Genomic DNA, 14,271 nt, shown 5'->3' with positions numbered 1-14,271 from the left:
ACCCTCAGACTGAAGTCACTGGCAGTCTCTGGCACCAGCGACTGCGCTAACAAACAAACAAACAGCAAACAGTGAAGGTTTGGTAGAGAAAGCTGGTTGGGTAATACCAAGTATGCGGCGAAGGAGGCGGGGTTACATTACTAGATGATTAAACATGAAACTATTTTGCTGATAATAATTGAAACGATCAAAGAAAATCAAGATAATTCATAATTTTATAAACTGGAATGATGAAATTATATTGGCTGGATCTGATTATTGGGGGTCATGACCCCCGTAACCCCCCTGGAAATTACGCGCCTGGTCCTGAGGTCAAATCCACCATCTTTGTTTCTTTGCTTTGAAGCTGGACTCAGATGCAGTAAATAAGTTGATTGATCATTAATGAATAAAGCTGGTCAAATCCATCACGTGGACACATGTGATTGTGTAGTATTGATCCCAATGCTGGTATTAGTCCTGGATCAATAACACTGGATGGATGCGTTCAGCATGGAGCCCTGAGCTGTGTTACAGACAAACATGAAACTGACAGGTCTGTGTCATTCACAGTCTGTAACACTTCTAAACAACAGAGGCTGACCCAAGTGCCTCAGAGCCAGGCACGCTCACATCACAGCTCTCTAAAGAAGTTTCAAAATAAGAGCTGAAAGCTGTGTTTGCTTGTGTTAGCTTATTATTGTGGAGACTAACATTCAGTGATCATGTGTTCAGACTCATAATGATTACTCTCATAAATCCTGATCTTTGTATTTACTGTGTGTTGGATCAATAACTGAGATTCATCGTATCACACAGCTGTGCTGCTGCTGCTGCTGGTGATGTCAGCACATCTGGAACAATACGAGGTATCTGCTACCAGACTGAGCAGGACGTGAGACCTGTGGACTGTTTAAAGCTGTCCCTCCACAGGTCACTCAGACCTGATCCACACCTCAGTGAGATTCTCTGACTTCCTCAGTAGAGACAGAAACCATTCAGATCTGGGACGATCAGCTGACTGATGATGTCACACAGACTGTGTTTTTCAGGAACAGTGATTCTGATGTGAGCCTGCTAGCTGACAGCAGACCTGATGAAACCACATGTTGACATCTGTGAGGACAGACTGGACTCTTTGACTGCACCTTGGTTCTCCTCAGAGGTCTGTACAGGAGCATGTCCACCCCCACTGAAGATCTCAGTCACTGTGAAACATAGAAAGCTGCTTGTGTGGCCTCTGCCTCACATGTAGATGCAGCTACAGGTTTCTCTGTCAGTCAGACTGAAACAGTGTCCTGATGCTGCATCATTCAGCTCTGTGCCCCAGTCAGCATCACTGTGTCTACCAGTGTCAGTGTTTCTTTAGTTTGAATGCCCTAAAGATAAGCTCTAATTTAATTTAACCTTTTGTTTATTACACTTTATTTCTCTTGTATTTACCGTAATTGTCGGGCTATAAGCCGCTACTTTTTGCACAAGCTTTGAACCCTGCGGCTCAGTCAGGTGCGGCTTTTCTATGGATTGTCCATGATTTTTGTGATATCGTAAGAGGATTTGTTTTGTTTGTTCTGCTGTTGTACGGCACTACGTTGCCTGGCGGAAGGGCATGTGATCAGACACACAGTATCGGGGTTCAAGAGTGGTATGTTGGTCACATGTCCATCCGCCAGGCAACGTAGTGCTGTACGAAGTAGCGCGAAAAACAAACTTCAAAGTAGCGCTACGCGTTCAGCGGGAGGCGTGGATGACGAGCGGCGATAAACTTGCGAAAAGCAAGTTATGCTCAACTCCACCGGTGGATTTTGACAGCGTGGAAGAGTGTGATAACATCCATGATCACCAATGGATTTCGAAGGGCTGGACTGGTGCATGATGGAGAGGAGGACACCGCCACGGCCCTTCTGAGGGTGTTCGACTCCGACACTGACAACAAGGATTTGTTTGGTTTTGAAAGTGACAACAAAGGAAAGAAGCTGAGAATGGATGACGTAGCCATCCTGAGCCTGTTCGTTTCCGACACTGGAGAAGAGGACTGTGGTGGTTTTAGTGCGCAGGAAGATGGTGGTGAATGACTGACTTTTCTTGTTAAAGCCGTGTCACTGCACCTGAGCCTAAAAGGTAGCCCGAATCTATTTTTCTGGTGCGCTGTAGGTTATTGTTATGTACTACATTTGTTACTCATTTATGAAGCACAGCACATGTTTCGTACTTGTAATTACCGGTACTTGTACATATACGTAAAGAGTTATGAAAATATGTACCCCTAATTTGTTTTTTAAAATATTAATAAAAGGGATGTGTCTCCAAACAGCCATCTCTTTCCTGACAATTCCCTTTGTGCATATTCTCTTACATATGATAAATCAACATTGAAACACCTGCGGCTTTTAGTCAGGTGCGGCTAATGTATGTACAAAACAGGATTTTCCCCTTATTTTAGCTTGTGCGGCTAATATTCAGGTGCGCTTTGTAGTCCGGGAAATACGGTATATGTATTCAGTTGGGTCTGTATCCAGCCCTTTTTAAACTTTGATCTCTAATCTTTTATTTGACAAGAGATTATTATGTTCTTCCTAGTCTAACTGCTTCTTTGTTTCTTACAGTCACGTCTCTTCCACACCTCCAGCCACTTTTTGGTGTGTGTTTAGGTCTGCCTCTGCCTCTTGTTATTCACTATGCATTCCTCTGTCTTTCTTTTGGATTAGTCCTACTCTGGTTTGTTGTTTCTCTAGGATTTCTCCATCTACAAGCACTAATTTTTCCCGCCCCGGGGCATCTTTTTTCCATAAACAGCTCGTCTTTTGTTAACTTCCCACTTTGATTTCCCATTTCTGTATTTTGATTACTATTTTGTTGTTGATAAATTTATTTAATCACTTGTTATTCTCTCATTTTATGTAATTTTATACACAAAGTACAACAAATACAGCTTTCAATCCCTTGGCACGCTCGAATCGGGATGGGGTGATCACATGCCTTTCGACTTCCGCTAATCAGAAGCGATGTGACTTTTATGAGATGAAACTCAACCCTTTTCCTTTGTCGCCAAGTCGTGAACTGAAAACTGTTACACAGAACTAGTCTGGCCCACTATGACCATAAATATGACTTAGTTCTCCAATACAAACAATGAACACAACAGTCAACACGAAAACGCACAACTTTTGTTTTCTTTTCCAGGAATAATTTCACGGCTATTCCTCAACCTAAGTACTTATTTTACGTGGAGAGTCAGTCCACAAGAATTTTCCAGAGATATTTTTGGCTATCTCAACAACCAATCCAATTCATTCAGTTTCAGGTGAATGTGCCCAGACTCCTTTTAAAGGCCTATTTTAGCGCTATATCTTTCTTCGTACGGCATGTGTAAAACGAGAGTCGCTTTCTCACCGTTCTGGAAGCCTTAGGATATCGCCGAGGTCTCCGACTGGATCCCACGACCGTGGCCCGAAGCTAAAGTCACCGACCTGGACCCGAATTCACATCCCAGGATTTTATCCTCCTCTCAGAGGGCTGTCGACAGTCTTATGGTGTCGGGTTGCCACGATGTCAGGACGCAGCTTTGGAGCCTCTGGTTAGGGAGTCACGAATAAATTACTGGATATTTCCCTCCGGCTCGAAGGACCAAAAATGTAATAGGTTATTCTCAGAAGGCAAGAAAGACACAACTCAAAGATATTGCATGTACATGGGCGATGCCCCGACACAGCCTCTACACAGCGATGTGAATGAGACATGTCACAGAGGATTCGCGCCGAGGCATCAGCTTGTTCTTTATTATATAGTGAAACAGCTTGCACAGCATTCTTGGGTGGAGCATACAAAGTAAGAAAAACATCTCCCTACATCGAAACCAAAGATATGTGAGTTCATTGGCCTTGACAGGATATGCTCTGTGTTTCCTTTCATGCTCATTCGAGCAACTTCCTCATGTGGTTTCAATCACACTACTGATGTCACACACACACACACACACACACACACACACACACACACACTAAGTTTAAATGAAGCTAAACACTATAAGAGTACAAACACTTTATAAAACAGTAGTGGAAAAATACAAATTTCCTTTAACAGAGGAGCTCGGATTTATTACTATTGAGTTTAAGAAAATTAGAAGAGAACCATGAATTTAGTTCAGCTAAGCAGAGGGTGAGGGAGGATGGGGGAAGAGCAGAATCAGGTTTAGTGGACAGATAAAGCTGGGTGTCATCAGCATAACAGTGAAAATGGATATTGTATTTACGGATTATGTGTCCAAGCGGTAGAAGGTAGATAATGAAAAGAAGGGGCCCCAGGACAGATACCTGGGGCACGCCAGTGGTCAGAGGAAAGGGCTGAGAAGTAAAGGATTTGAGTTGAATGAACTGAGTGCGATCAGACAGGTATGATTTAAACCAGGCTAGTGGAGTATGGGAGAGACCGATGGAGGCTAGCCTACTGAGAAGAATGGAGTGAGAAATAGTGTCGAAGGCAGCGCTCAGATCGAGGAGGATAAGAATGGAAAGTAAACCGGAGTCAGCTGCCATAAGAAGATCATTGGTTATTTTTTCTAATAGCTGTTTCAGTGCTATGGGAGGTGCGAAAACCAGACTGGAACTGTTCATACAGATTATTATTAGTTAAATGTGAGTGGAGTTGTGTGGCAACTATTTTCTCAAGAATTTTTGAAAGGAATGGTAGATTGGAAATAGGCCGGAAATTCTCAAAATTATTGGGATCTAGACCAGTTTTATTCAATAATGGGGTGATGGCAGCAATTTTGAGAGAAGCAGGAACAGTTCCAGTGGTAAGTGAAGAGCAGATGATAGAAGATATGAGGGGAAGCAAAGAAGGTAGACATGCCTTAACCAAAACTGTAGGAATGGGGTCTAGCTGACAAGTAGAAGGTTTTGACTTACAGATGAAATCTGAAATATCAGTAACAGAGGGGAGCTGGAAAGCAGAAAAACAGTGTGAAGGGAGAAGAATTACACAGGAAGAGCTAAATGGAACATCGGAAACCAGGTCTTGGTGTATTTTGTGAATTTTCTCGATGAAAAATAACATTAAAGAATCACAGAAAGAAGACGAGTAAAGGTGAGTAGGTAAAAAATCTGGTGACCTGAAAGAAGAGTTGAACAGTGAAAACAATATCTTGGTTGAGTCATCTTTTGAACAGATAGTGGTGGAGTAGTAAGCAGATTTTGTTTGATTAATACACTCCTTATAATACATAATATGATTATTAAACATTTCCTTGTGGATATTCAGACCAGTTTTCTTATAATGGCGTTCAAGTCATCGTCCTTTTGCTTTCAGGAGCCTGAGTTCAGCTGTGAACCAGGGTGCTGACTCAGAGAACGATACAGATTTGGTTTTGAGTGGGGCAACAGAGTTTAGGATACTATTGAGACTAGAGTTATAATAGGAAACCAAGTCTTCTTGGGTGAGCAAGTTATGAAAATGCAAATGACTAGAGAAAGCAAAAGAAAGAGTATCAGGATTGATTTTCTTAATATTCCGAAAAGAAACGGTACGAAGGTTCTTGGTTATAGAAAAGGTCATTTTGACATTGAAAGAAAGAAGCAAGTGGTCAGAAATTAGCAGTTCATCAGCTTTGCAGTTAAAAGGAGTAAGTCCAGAGCAACAAACTAGGTCCAAAGTATGGCCCTTAGTATGAGTAGGAAAGTTTATGTGTTGTTTAAAGCCAAAACTATCGAGGCAGGATGAGAAGTCTTTGGTGAGAGGATGATCACTGTTATCCATATGAATATTAAAGTCTCCCAGGAGTATTATATTAGGGGAAACAGTAGCTATGTGAGTCAGCAGATCAACAAAGTCATTTATGAAGACAGAATTAGACTTTGGAAGGCAGTAAATAACAGTTATGACAGTTGGAACAGGTCCTGACAGTTGACAAACAATGGATTCAAAGGAACTGTAGACAGGTACAGATAACGGCGTGACTTTCAAGTTCTCGCGATAGATTACCGCGAGACCTCCACCAGGGCTGGACTTACGAGGTTGGCAGGTCTAAACAAACCCCAAGGGGGTGGAGTCGTTGAGCGGCGAAAAGTCATTGGGCTGTTGCCACGTCTCGGTCAAACAGAAAAAGTCAAACTTATGATCTGTGAGTAGATCCCGAATTAGATGACCCTTGCTCGTAAGCAAGCGTATGTTAAGGAGGCCGAATTTGACAACGGTGTTGTCAGACTGGTCAGAGGTGTTAGCCGACCTGGGCAGGCTGGCTAAAACACTGTGGCCCTGTCGGAGTTCCATGGAGGACGACGAGAAGTGGACCAGAGGGTTTGTATTGGCTTAGAGTCGTCATGGTGAAAATTCCGACGAGAGCCTCGGTCAATGTACTTTCGGCGAGAGAGGAAGAAGAGAGGAAGGCGATGTCTGTGTGGAGATGAAGCGCAGCCGGCAGTGGAGAAGCCAGGTGAAAGCAGAGACGGAGAAGTTCGTCAGCTGAGTATTGGTGAAATCCTGCACAGATGAACTAGACCCAAAAAACTCAGGCACTTGCAAAATTCGCTGGATCGCCAGTAGTATCAGTAGAAGACAAGGTTTAAAATTTGTTAACATGTATCAAAGAATATATAAATAAAAGATAAAAAGATACCGGTGAGTAGCGGCAGCAAGTCGCACCAGCGTTCACTCAACCGGAAGTCTTGCTGACAATCACTGATTGTCAGCAATAGACTCATTCTGCTGTGTGGACAGGAACACATGTGACATCACTTCCTGTTTGTTTGTGACTGAAGAGGAAGAAGTTTACAAGGAATCATTTAGAAGAGTTTCAAACATCAACTGATTGAATCCATGAATCTGAAAACGTGTTTGTGAGTGAAAGAGACAGACATGTACAGACTGAACTATCTGTTCAACAGTCAGAGTGTTTCTCTAACAGGAGACACTCTTTACACTCAGCACAGGAACACTGAGGCACCAGGAGACAATGCAAACCCAGGATAAAGAGTTTGAGTGGATGTGGTGTTGAAGGTGTGGAGGTGGATCAGAGTGTCAGAGGAGACTCTGTAGAAGGACAGAGTGCCAGCAGGACAGTCCACATACACTGCTGCTCTGTTAGAGACAGAGGAGGAGGAGGAGGAGGAGGAGGAGGAGATGCGTGTTTGTTTCTTATTGTGCCAGACAGACTGAGGACCATCATCAGAGCACTCCAGACTCCAGGACTGATCATTGTATCCAAACACACTGCCTCCTTTCCTACTGATTCTTCTGTAACTCACTGACATAAAAACGTCTCCTCTCCACTCGACCTCCCAGTAACAGCGACCAGTCAGACCATTTCTACACAGCAGCTGTTGATAAACATCAAATCTGTCTGGATGATCAGGATATGACTGAACATCCTCCACATGTGTCACCTTCCTGTTGTTGTCAGACAGTTGGAGCTTTGTGTTCACTGTGTTTGTGTCGATTGTGAGTTGACAGGAATCTAATGGAGAGAACAAACACAATCCAGCTGCAGTTATTGATCCATCATCTGTTCATTGATTGACACTTTGATGATGACTCCTGACATGATGAAGATGGTTGAATGTGTGCTGCTTTGTTGTCATGAATCCCATTAAAAACACACTTACACTTCCTCAGACCTGGTCTCAACCATCGGCCTCCAGCAGGCTCCACCCTGAAAGGAGGAGGGGTCAGAGCAGTCAGCATGCACACATGGACATTACATGGCTCTCACACACACACTGTTACACACTGAGCTCAAAGCTCGGCTCCACTGTTTGATTCAAAGAAATCTACATTTATTTATCAGCTTCAATCTTTTTAACAATGTGAGTTTTGCTTTATAACAATGTGAGCAGCTACTGCTAACTCACTTTAAATTAGCATTAGCTAATAACAGCAGTCTACTTAGCTTTATCCCATAAAGCTAACACACATTTGCATTATAACGATGTGAGGAGCTAATGCTAAGTATGCTGCCATTAGCGGCTAATTCTAATTAGGGGTGAATAATTATTACCAGCTAATGCTAATATTGTTTTCCCTTCCCTTTTAACAATGTATGAGGAGTTAATGCTAAGTAGACTGCCATTAGTGGCTAATGCTTATTTTAGGTGAATAGGAATTGGCAGCTAATGCTAATACCATATTTTCTTGCTTTATAACAATGTGACCAGCTAATGCTAAGTAGGTTGCCGTTATTAGCTAATACTAATTTGAGGTGAATTAGCTTTATCCGCTTATGCTAACAATGTTTTTTCTTACTTTTTAACAATATGAGTAGCTAATGTGAACACTTTTCATTCAATTTTAATTTTTCCTCTGTGATGTGAAGAGTTAATACTAAATAGGACGCCATTAGTGGCCAATTCTAATTTTGGTAAATAACCATTAGAAGCTAATGCTAATACCATATTTTCTTGCTTTATATCAGTACATAGCCATTATTAGCTAATGCTTATTCGAGGTGAGTTAGCATTATCCGCTACTGCTAACAATATTTTATCTTACTTTTTATTACATTTTAAAAATATCAGCAGCTAATGCTAACACTAATTTCATTTCAGTTAAGCCTACTTAACATTAATTAACTTTATTAAGCATTAAGAAGTTTATGCTAAATAGGCTACTATTAGTGGCTAATGCTAATTTTAGGTAAATAAACACTGGCAACTAATTCTAATACCATATTCTCTTGATTTATAACAATATGAGTAGCTAATGCTTATACTATTTTTCCTTCAATTTTAACAATGTGATGTGTGTTATCGTTATAAACTATTGCTAATTTGATATGATTTAGCATTATCAAATAATGCAAACTATTTTTCTTTGTATTATAACGATGTGAAGAGTTATGCTAAGTAGGCTGCCATTACTAGCTAATGGTAATTTGATGTGAATTAGCATAATCCATTAATGCTAACTCTTTTCCCTTGCGTTATAACATTGTGAGCAGCTAATGCTAAGAAGGCTGCTGTTATTAGCTAATGCCAATTTGATGCGAGTAAGCATTATCCGATAATGCTAACACTTTTCCATTCCCTTTTAAGAATGTGAGCAGCTAGTGCTATTAGGCTGATGCTAGCAACTAATGCTAATTTGATATGAATTAGCATTATGTTAGTGAGGAGGTAATGCTAAGTAGACTCCCATTAGTGGCGAATGCTAATTTTAGGTGAATAGGAATTGGCAGATAATGCTAATACCATATTTTCTTGCTTTATAACAATGTGACCAGCTAATGCTAAGTAGATTAGCGTTATTAGCTAATACTAATTTGAGGTGAAGTAGCTTTATCTGCTTATGCTAACAATGTTTTTTTCTTACTTTTTAACAATATGAGTAGCTAATGTTACCACTGTTTTTTATTCAGTTTTAACTTTTGGTAGCAAATGCTAACACTACATTCTCTGAAATTAAACCTATGTAGCATTAATTAACTTCATTTAGCATTAAGAAGTTGATGCTAAATAGGCTACCATTGGTGGCTAATGCCAAGTTTTGATGAATAACCATTCGCAGCTAATGCTAATACCATATTCTCTTCCTTTATAACAATATGAGCAGCTAATGCTAGGTATGTAGGCCATTATTAGCTACTGCTAATTTGATGTGTGTTAGCATTATCTGCTACTGCTAACAATGTTTTATCTTACTATTTATTACTTTTTAACAATTTCAGCAGCTAATGCTAACACTACTTTCATTTCAGTTAAGCCTATTTAGCGTTAATTAACTTCATTTAGCATTAAGAGGTTTATGCTACATAGGCTATGTGAGATTATTATGCTATCATATGTTACCTTATATCTGTAATCAAAGTAGTTGAATTAGGATACAGCTGTAGGACATATATTATCTTTTAGTTTAGACTGTGTGCTGTGTGAGTAGTCAAGTTCCCATCATGCATTTGGGTTAGAAGAATATAATCATTACGTAGTTCATTAGATAAGTGTGCACCACTCTGTATCCTTGATCTGCTGTGAATGTGTTACACTGTTTTCTTGACATGTTTTACTGCTGAATCATGAAGAGAATGTTGTGTGCAGAAGACCTTGTGTCTACGTTTAGGAGAGGCAGACCACATTCCATACCCCCACCGTCTTTAGAGAATGAAGACAGGGAGCCGAGGTCATAACTTAGGCGCCGTAAGAGAGAAAACATGTGAATGTTTAGGCTTTTACAAATAGGTGGGGGCCACTAGGAGCTATAAAAGGCTGAGTAACCCGTCACCATTTTGAGACATGCTGTGACCCTCTTCAGGCATCTCTCCCCATCATGATGGTTCTTATGCTCATAAGTGTTGAATTGTATGAAAATAAAGTATTATTGATTGAGCATGTATACACCGAGTATTGTCCCTCCTTCAGCCCAAAGATTAAAACAACTGGGAGTTTTTAACAACTTGGTGCCCGGTGACCCGGATCTTTGGCGTGCTGAGGAGGTGTAGATTTGGCCTGTAGTGAGATCGTGGGGCGAGGCGAACAGAGGGCCGGCCTAAACAGAAAGGTAAGCACAGCCTGTTGTATTATAAATACCAAATGTGCATATTGGGCTTTCCAAATTAATCTGTTCGCTGAGTTACACGTATTTTCACATTAAATTTGTCGGTGTCTGGTTTTTGGCGCAAGATACTAACAACATAAGTTGAGGCTGAATTCCAGTGTGTAATAAACTGCTTCTAGCAAGATACTAATAACATACTACGTTGAGTCTAGTTGCAGCTAAACTGCTTCTAGCAAGATACTAATTACATACTACGTTGAGTCTAGTTGCAGCCCACTTTACCTTCCACATTTAACTTTGTCTAAGACTGGCTTCTGTAGCAATAGATATTAGAATTTTTCGTTGATGCGGCCATAACTCCAGTACATTGAATAGAGGTTTTGAAGTTGGTTTATGGTGTCGGATATAAGCCCTCGTTGATGCGGTCATGAAATTGGTATAAGATTAAGGTTAAGCAGATGCTGGCTTATGGTGTCGGTTAAGCGCCAGCTACGCAGGATGCGTAACGCGTCCGTAGGTTTTGGTTTATGATACGGCGTGTTCTGGTGATGCGGTCATAAGTGCAGTAGTGAGGGGTAGCTGGTTTCAGCACATTGAATAGAGGTTAGACGGTGGTTTGTGGTGTCGGTTAAGCCTCGAGGGTTGCGGCCATAGAATTATAAGTAAAATACTTACTTCACCCCGATTAAAGGTAAAGCAGACCTGGTTTATGGTGTCGGTTTTGAGCATCGGGGACGTATGCATCACTTTTGTGTTATGATGCGATTTTGCCCCGTTGTGGCGGTCATAAGCGCAGTGAAAGGGGTACTTGGTGTATGGTGCGGTGGTGCTTCGGAATAGTTCTAACAGTTGAGCTTAAGAGGTTTCTGTGTAAATTTCCGCTGGTGAAAAGCGCTCTCTGTGTGTCTTACTGCTGGTGAAACGTGCTGTGTGTGTAAGGCAGCTCTGGGTGTGTTTCTGTGTGTGTGCAGCGTGAACACAGTAACAGTGACGGTTGATGTGTGATTAGGAGGCCACTAGCGCGAAGAAGATGCTTTAAGATCTAAGGTTGACGCCTAGTGTACCTGTGGAAATTAATTTTGTTCATGGTGTGGCGACCCTCCTGTCTGTGGACGCACAGGCCGGTCCAGCGTCGTCTGGGTGCCGAGGTGGCGACTTGGGAACTGAGGACTCCCGCATAGCTACAGAATAACACTGGAACGGCCGTGTAATCACGGGTTCACATTTATTCTGGAATAGAACAAGAAAATGCTTTGACATCTAAGGTTGAGTTCTATAGTAGTCAAAAAAAAAAGAAAACCGAGGTTAGAGTCCTCATTTCTTAAAATCGAGGTTAGAGTCCTCGTTATAGTGACGTTTCAGTGGTTAAAATTGTTGTGTGCCTGTCCCCTGATAACGTGAAATTAAATAAAGAGGGAATTTGGAGCCACATAGAGATAGACGGGCAGAATTGGGTGTACTACTCTGTGGTGTAATAAAAATAAAAATTAAAAAAAGGAGAGAGAGATAGTAAGAGGTGTGTAGTGGAGAATTATTGAGGAGTAGAGAAAGGAATGTGTTGGGAGACAGGCGTGCAGTTGGCGCTGTCAAGGTGGGCGTGTTGCCTGCTTATTTGTTTAACAGTGATGAAAATGATATTAAATAAATCTCTTAGTGTGTTAATACAGGAAGCTACGGACCTGGACCAACTGCCCCCACAAGTACAGCGGCCGAAGCAAAATTATAGTAATGGGAACCACACCCAGCACGAATCAGCAGCTGTGAAACAGACAGCAGCGAGGAGAGAATTAGAGGAGAAAGTAAGAGAAGTTTTAACACATAAAATTTGGGGCCAACAGACTTGTGGAGGTTGGGAAAGCGTCCGGAGCATCACAACAAAAGGTGAAACAAAAATACACAAGCAGAGAAATATGAGAGAAAGGCTCCTTTTAAGGTAACGCCTAGTTTGAGAAAGAGTTAAAATTAACCTGCCTGCCTACAAATGCACACTCACGCAATGAAGAAACAGCTTACACTCATGAACACGTGAAGATTTTCCAGCAAGGTTAAAGCAGCAAAAATAACATACATCTGTTGTTAAATGATCAAGTTTATCCATTACTAACAAATATACCCTCTGGGTTGCAGGACAACAATTTAACTTCAAAGAAAAAGAAAATAAAGAGACTGGTATGACCAACCAGTGATTAAACAACAAGTTTAGTGGTTAAGAGTCAAATTGTGAGATGTTTTCTGCTGATTGAACAACACAAGTGATTACTGATGGAAAGAACATTCTCTTTTGTGAATTTAAAAATTTGAACATGTGCATGTTGTCCTGTCAACTTGGTGGGTTATGAGTTGATTATATCGTAAGAAAGAGAAAAAAAAGGGGGAGAGAAGGCTGACACAGGGCCTGGCCCGGTGTTTCTCCCCTCTCTTTGTAACACAGCCAACACAACATCATTTTCCTGTTCGTACACTTCTGTTTGTTTTTGTTTTGTTTTGTTTTTTGTTTTTTTTTTTGTTTTTTCTCTTTATGTTTAATTACAGGCTGCTTTGCCGGCCCTGAAAGCCGAGGCTGACCTGGACTCCTGCTCTCCCCTCTACGTGACCCTGACCAAACGCTGCAACAGCTGGACCCACAACAACAACCTGAAAAATGTCAACAGTGCTGCAGAAAAGCGATCTCATGCAGCAGAGACGGAGAGCACTAAACCTAAGGCCCGTTTCACTACACGGGGGAAAATTCTCCGACAGCTTCAGCTGACAGAGCTGTGACGAGACGCCCGCCAAGCCCGAATGAAAAGTAAGGCTGAGCAAAAGAATGCTGACCTTAACAACTCTGCATTCACACTGTGCAGGACAGTGATGGACCAACACAGCAGCAAAAAGGGCGTGACCGAGACAGGAGGAGCAACTGAGGTCAGAAGGCACCTCAGAATGGACAAAAAACACAGAAGAAGAAGATGCAGGTTTCACCTACGGTGAGCATGGACATTGGAGAAAGGACTGCCCCAATTGGGGTCAGAACCAGGATGGACAGAACTTTGAGCAGCAGCAGCAGCAGCAGCAATGGTCGCAAACTGACTGAAAAGGAGGAGGGCAGGACCCCAGGGCACGCTTCAGGCCATGGTTTACCCAAGACACCAGAACAGGAAAGTGATGAACACACACACAAACACACACATCTACATACATTAACTCAGAATGAAGAGAAATACACACATGAACAGATGTGCACTCGGTGATTGAGTGAGAAATGACACACACACACACACACACACACAAATCGAAATGCTGATTCAATTCACTGAGAAGTGATCCACACACATACACATGCGCACGCTGATGCAATGAAGAATGCTTTGCTAACAAATGCTTAAGCTGATATGCAAAATGCTGCACACAAACATCCCAATATATAATTTTTTATAAGAAGCCACTGATTACTTAAAAATGTGTTATATGTCACCCAAAGAGCATTTATGTAGATTTAAGGAATAAGGTCTAAAACGGTTTGGTTATGAAAACAATGTCTGTGCGTGATGTCTGTTTATGGCTCAAGGCCTTGACTGAATTCTTTGCTGTGCTTCACACAGCCTGGTGAGGAACAGTGGCACAGAGTGAAAGTGATGAATTAATAGTGTAAGTTTTAGGTCAGAGTACGGCATTTTCTGTGATTGAGATTTAATTCAAGGAGGAACAAAGGTGCTACGGCACCTGAGGTTCTCATTCCCACACAATATTGTCCCGGCAGGAAGCAAAACTTTCCTGTGAATTTCTGGTTGATTTTTGGGTTTTGCTTAGCGCTAGCTTGATTTTATCAGTGAG

General features: G+C 41.5%; 1 protein-coding gene across 1 annotated transcript in view; it reads right to left on the bottom strand.

Moving 5' to 3' along the window:
• Nucleotides 1-6,896: 6,896 nt before the first annotated feature.
• LOC134620375 (protein NLRC3-like) overlaps nt 6,897-14,271 on the bottom strand; it is a 46,417-nt gene continuing 39,042 nt past the window's right edge. Inside the window, exons 9-10 of the mRNA XM_063466536.1 lie at nt 7,578-7,624; nt 6,897-7,429 (exon numbers count right to left, since the gene is read on the bottom strand). Coding sequence (XP_063322606.1) covers nt 6,897-7,429; nt 7,578-7,624 — 580 coding nt within the window. The remainder of the gene's footprint in view (nt 7,430-7,577; nt 7,625-14,271) is intronic.

Source organism: Pelmatolapia mariae, linkage group LG3_W, assembly GCF_036321145.2.
Source record: "Pelmatolapia mariae isolate MD_Pm_ZW linkage group LG3_W, Pm_UMD_F_2, whole genome shotgun sequence".
In the NCBI taxonomy this organism is placed as follows: Eukaryota; Metazoa; Chordata; class Actinopteri; order Cichliformes; family Cichlidae; genus Pelmatolapia; species Pelmatolapia mariae.
Note: the sequence above shows the minus strand (reverse complement) of the source record. Positions and strands in the feature narration are given on the sequence as shown.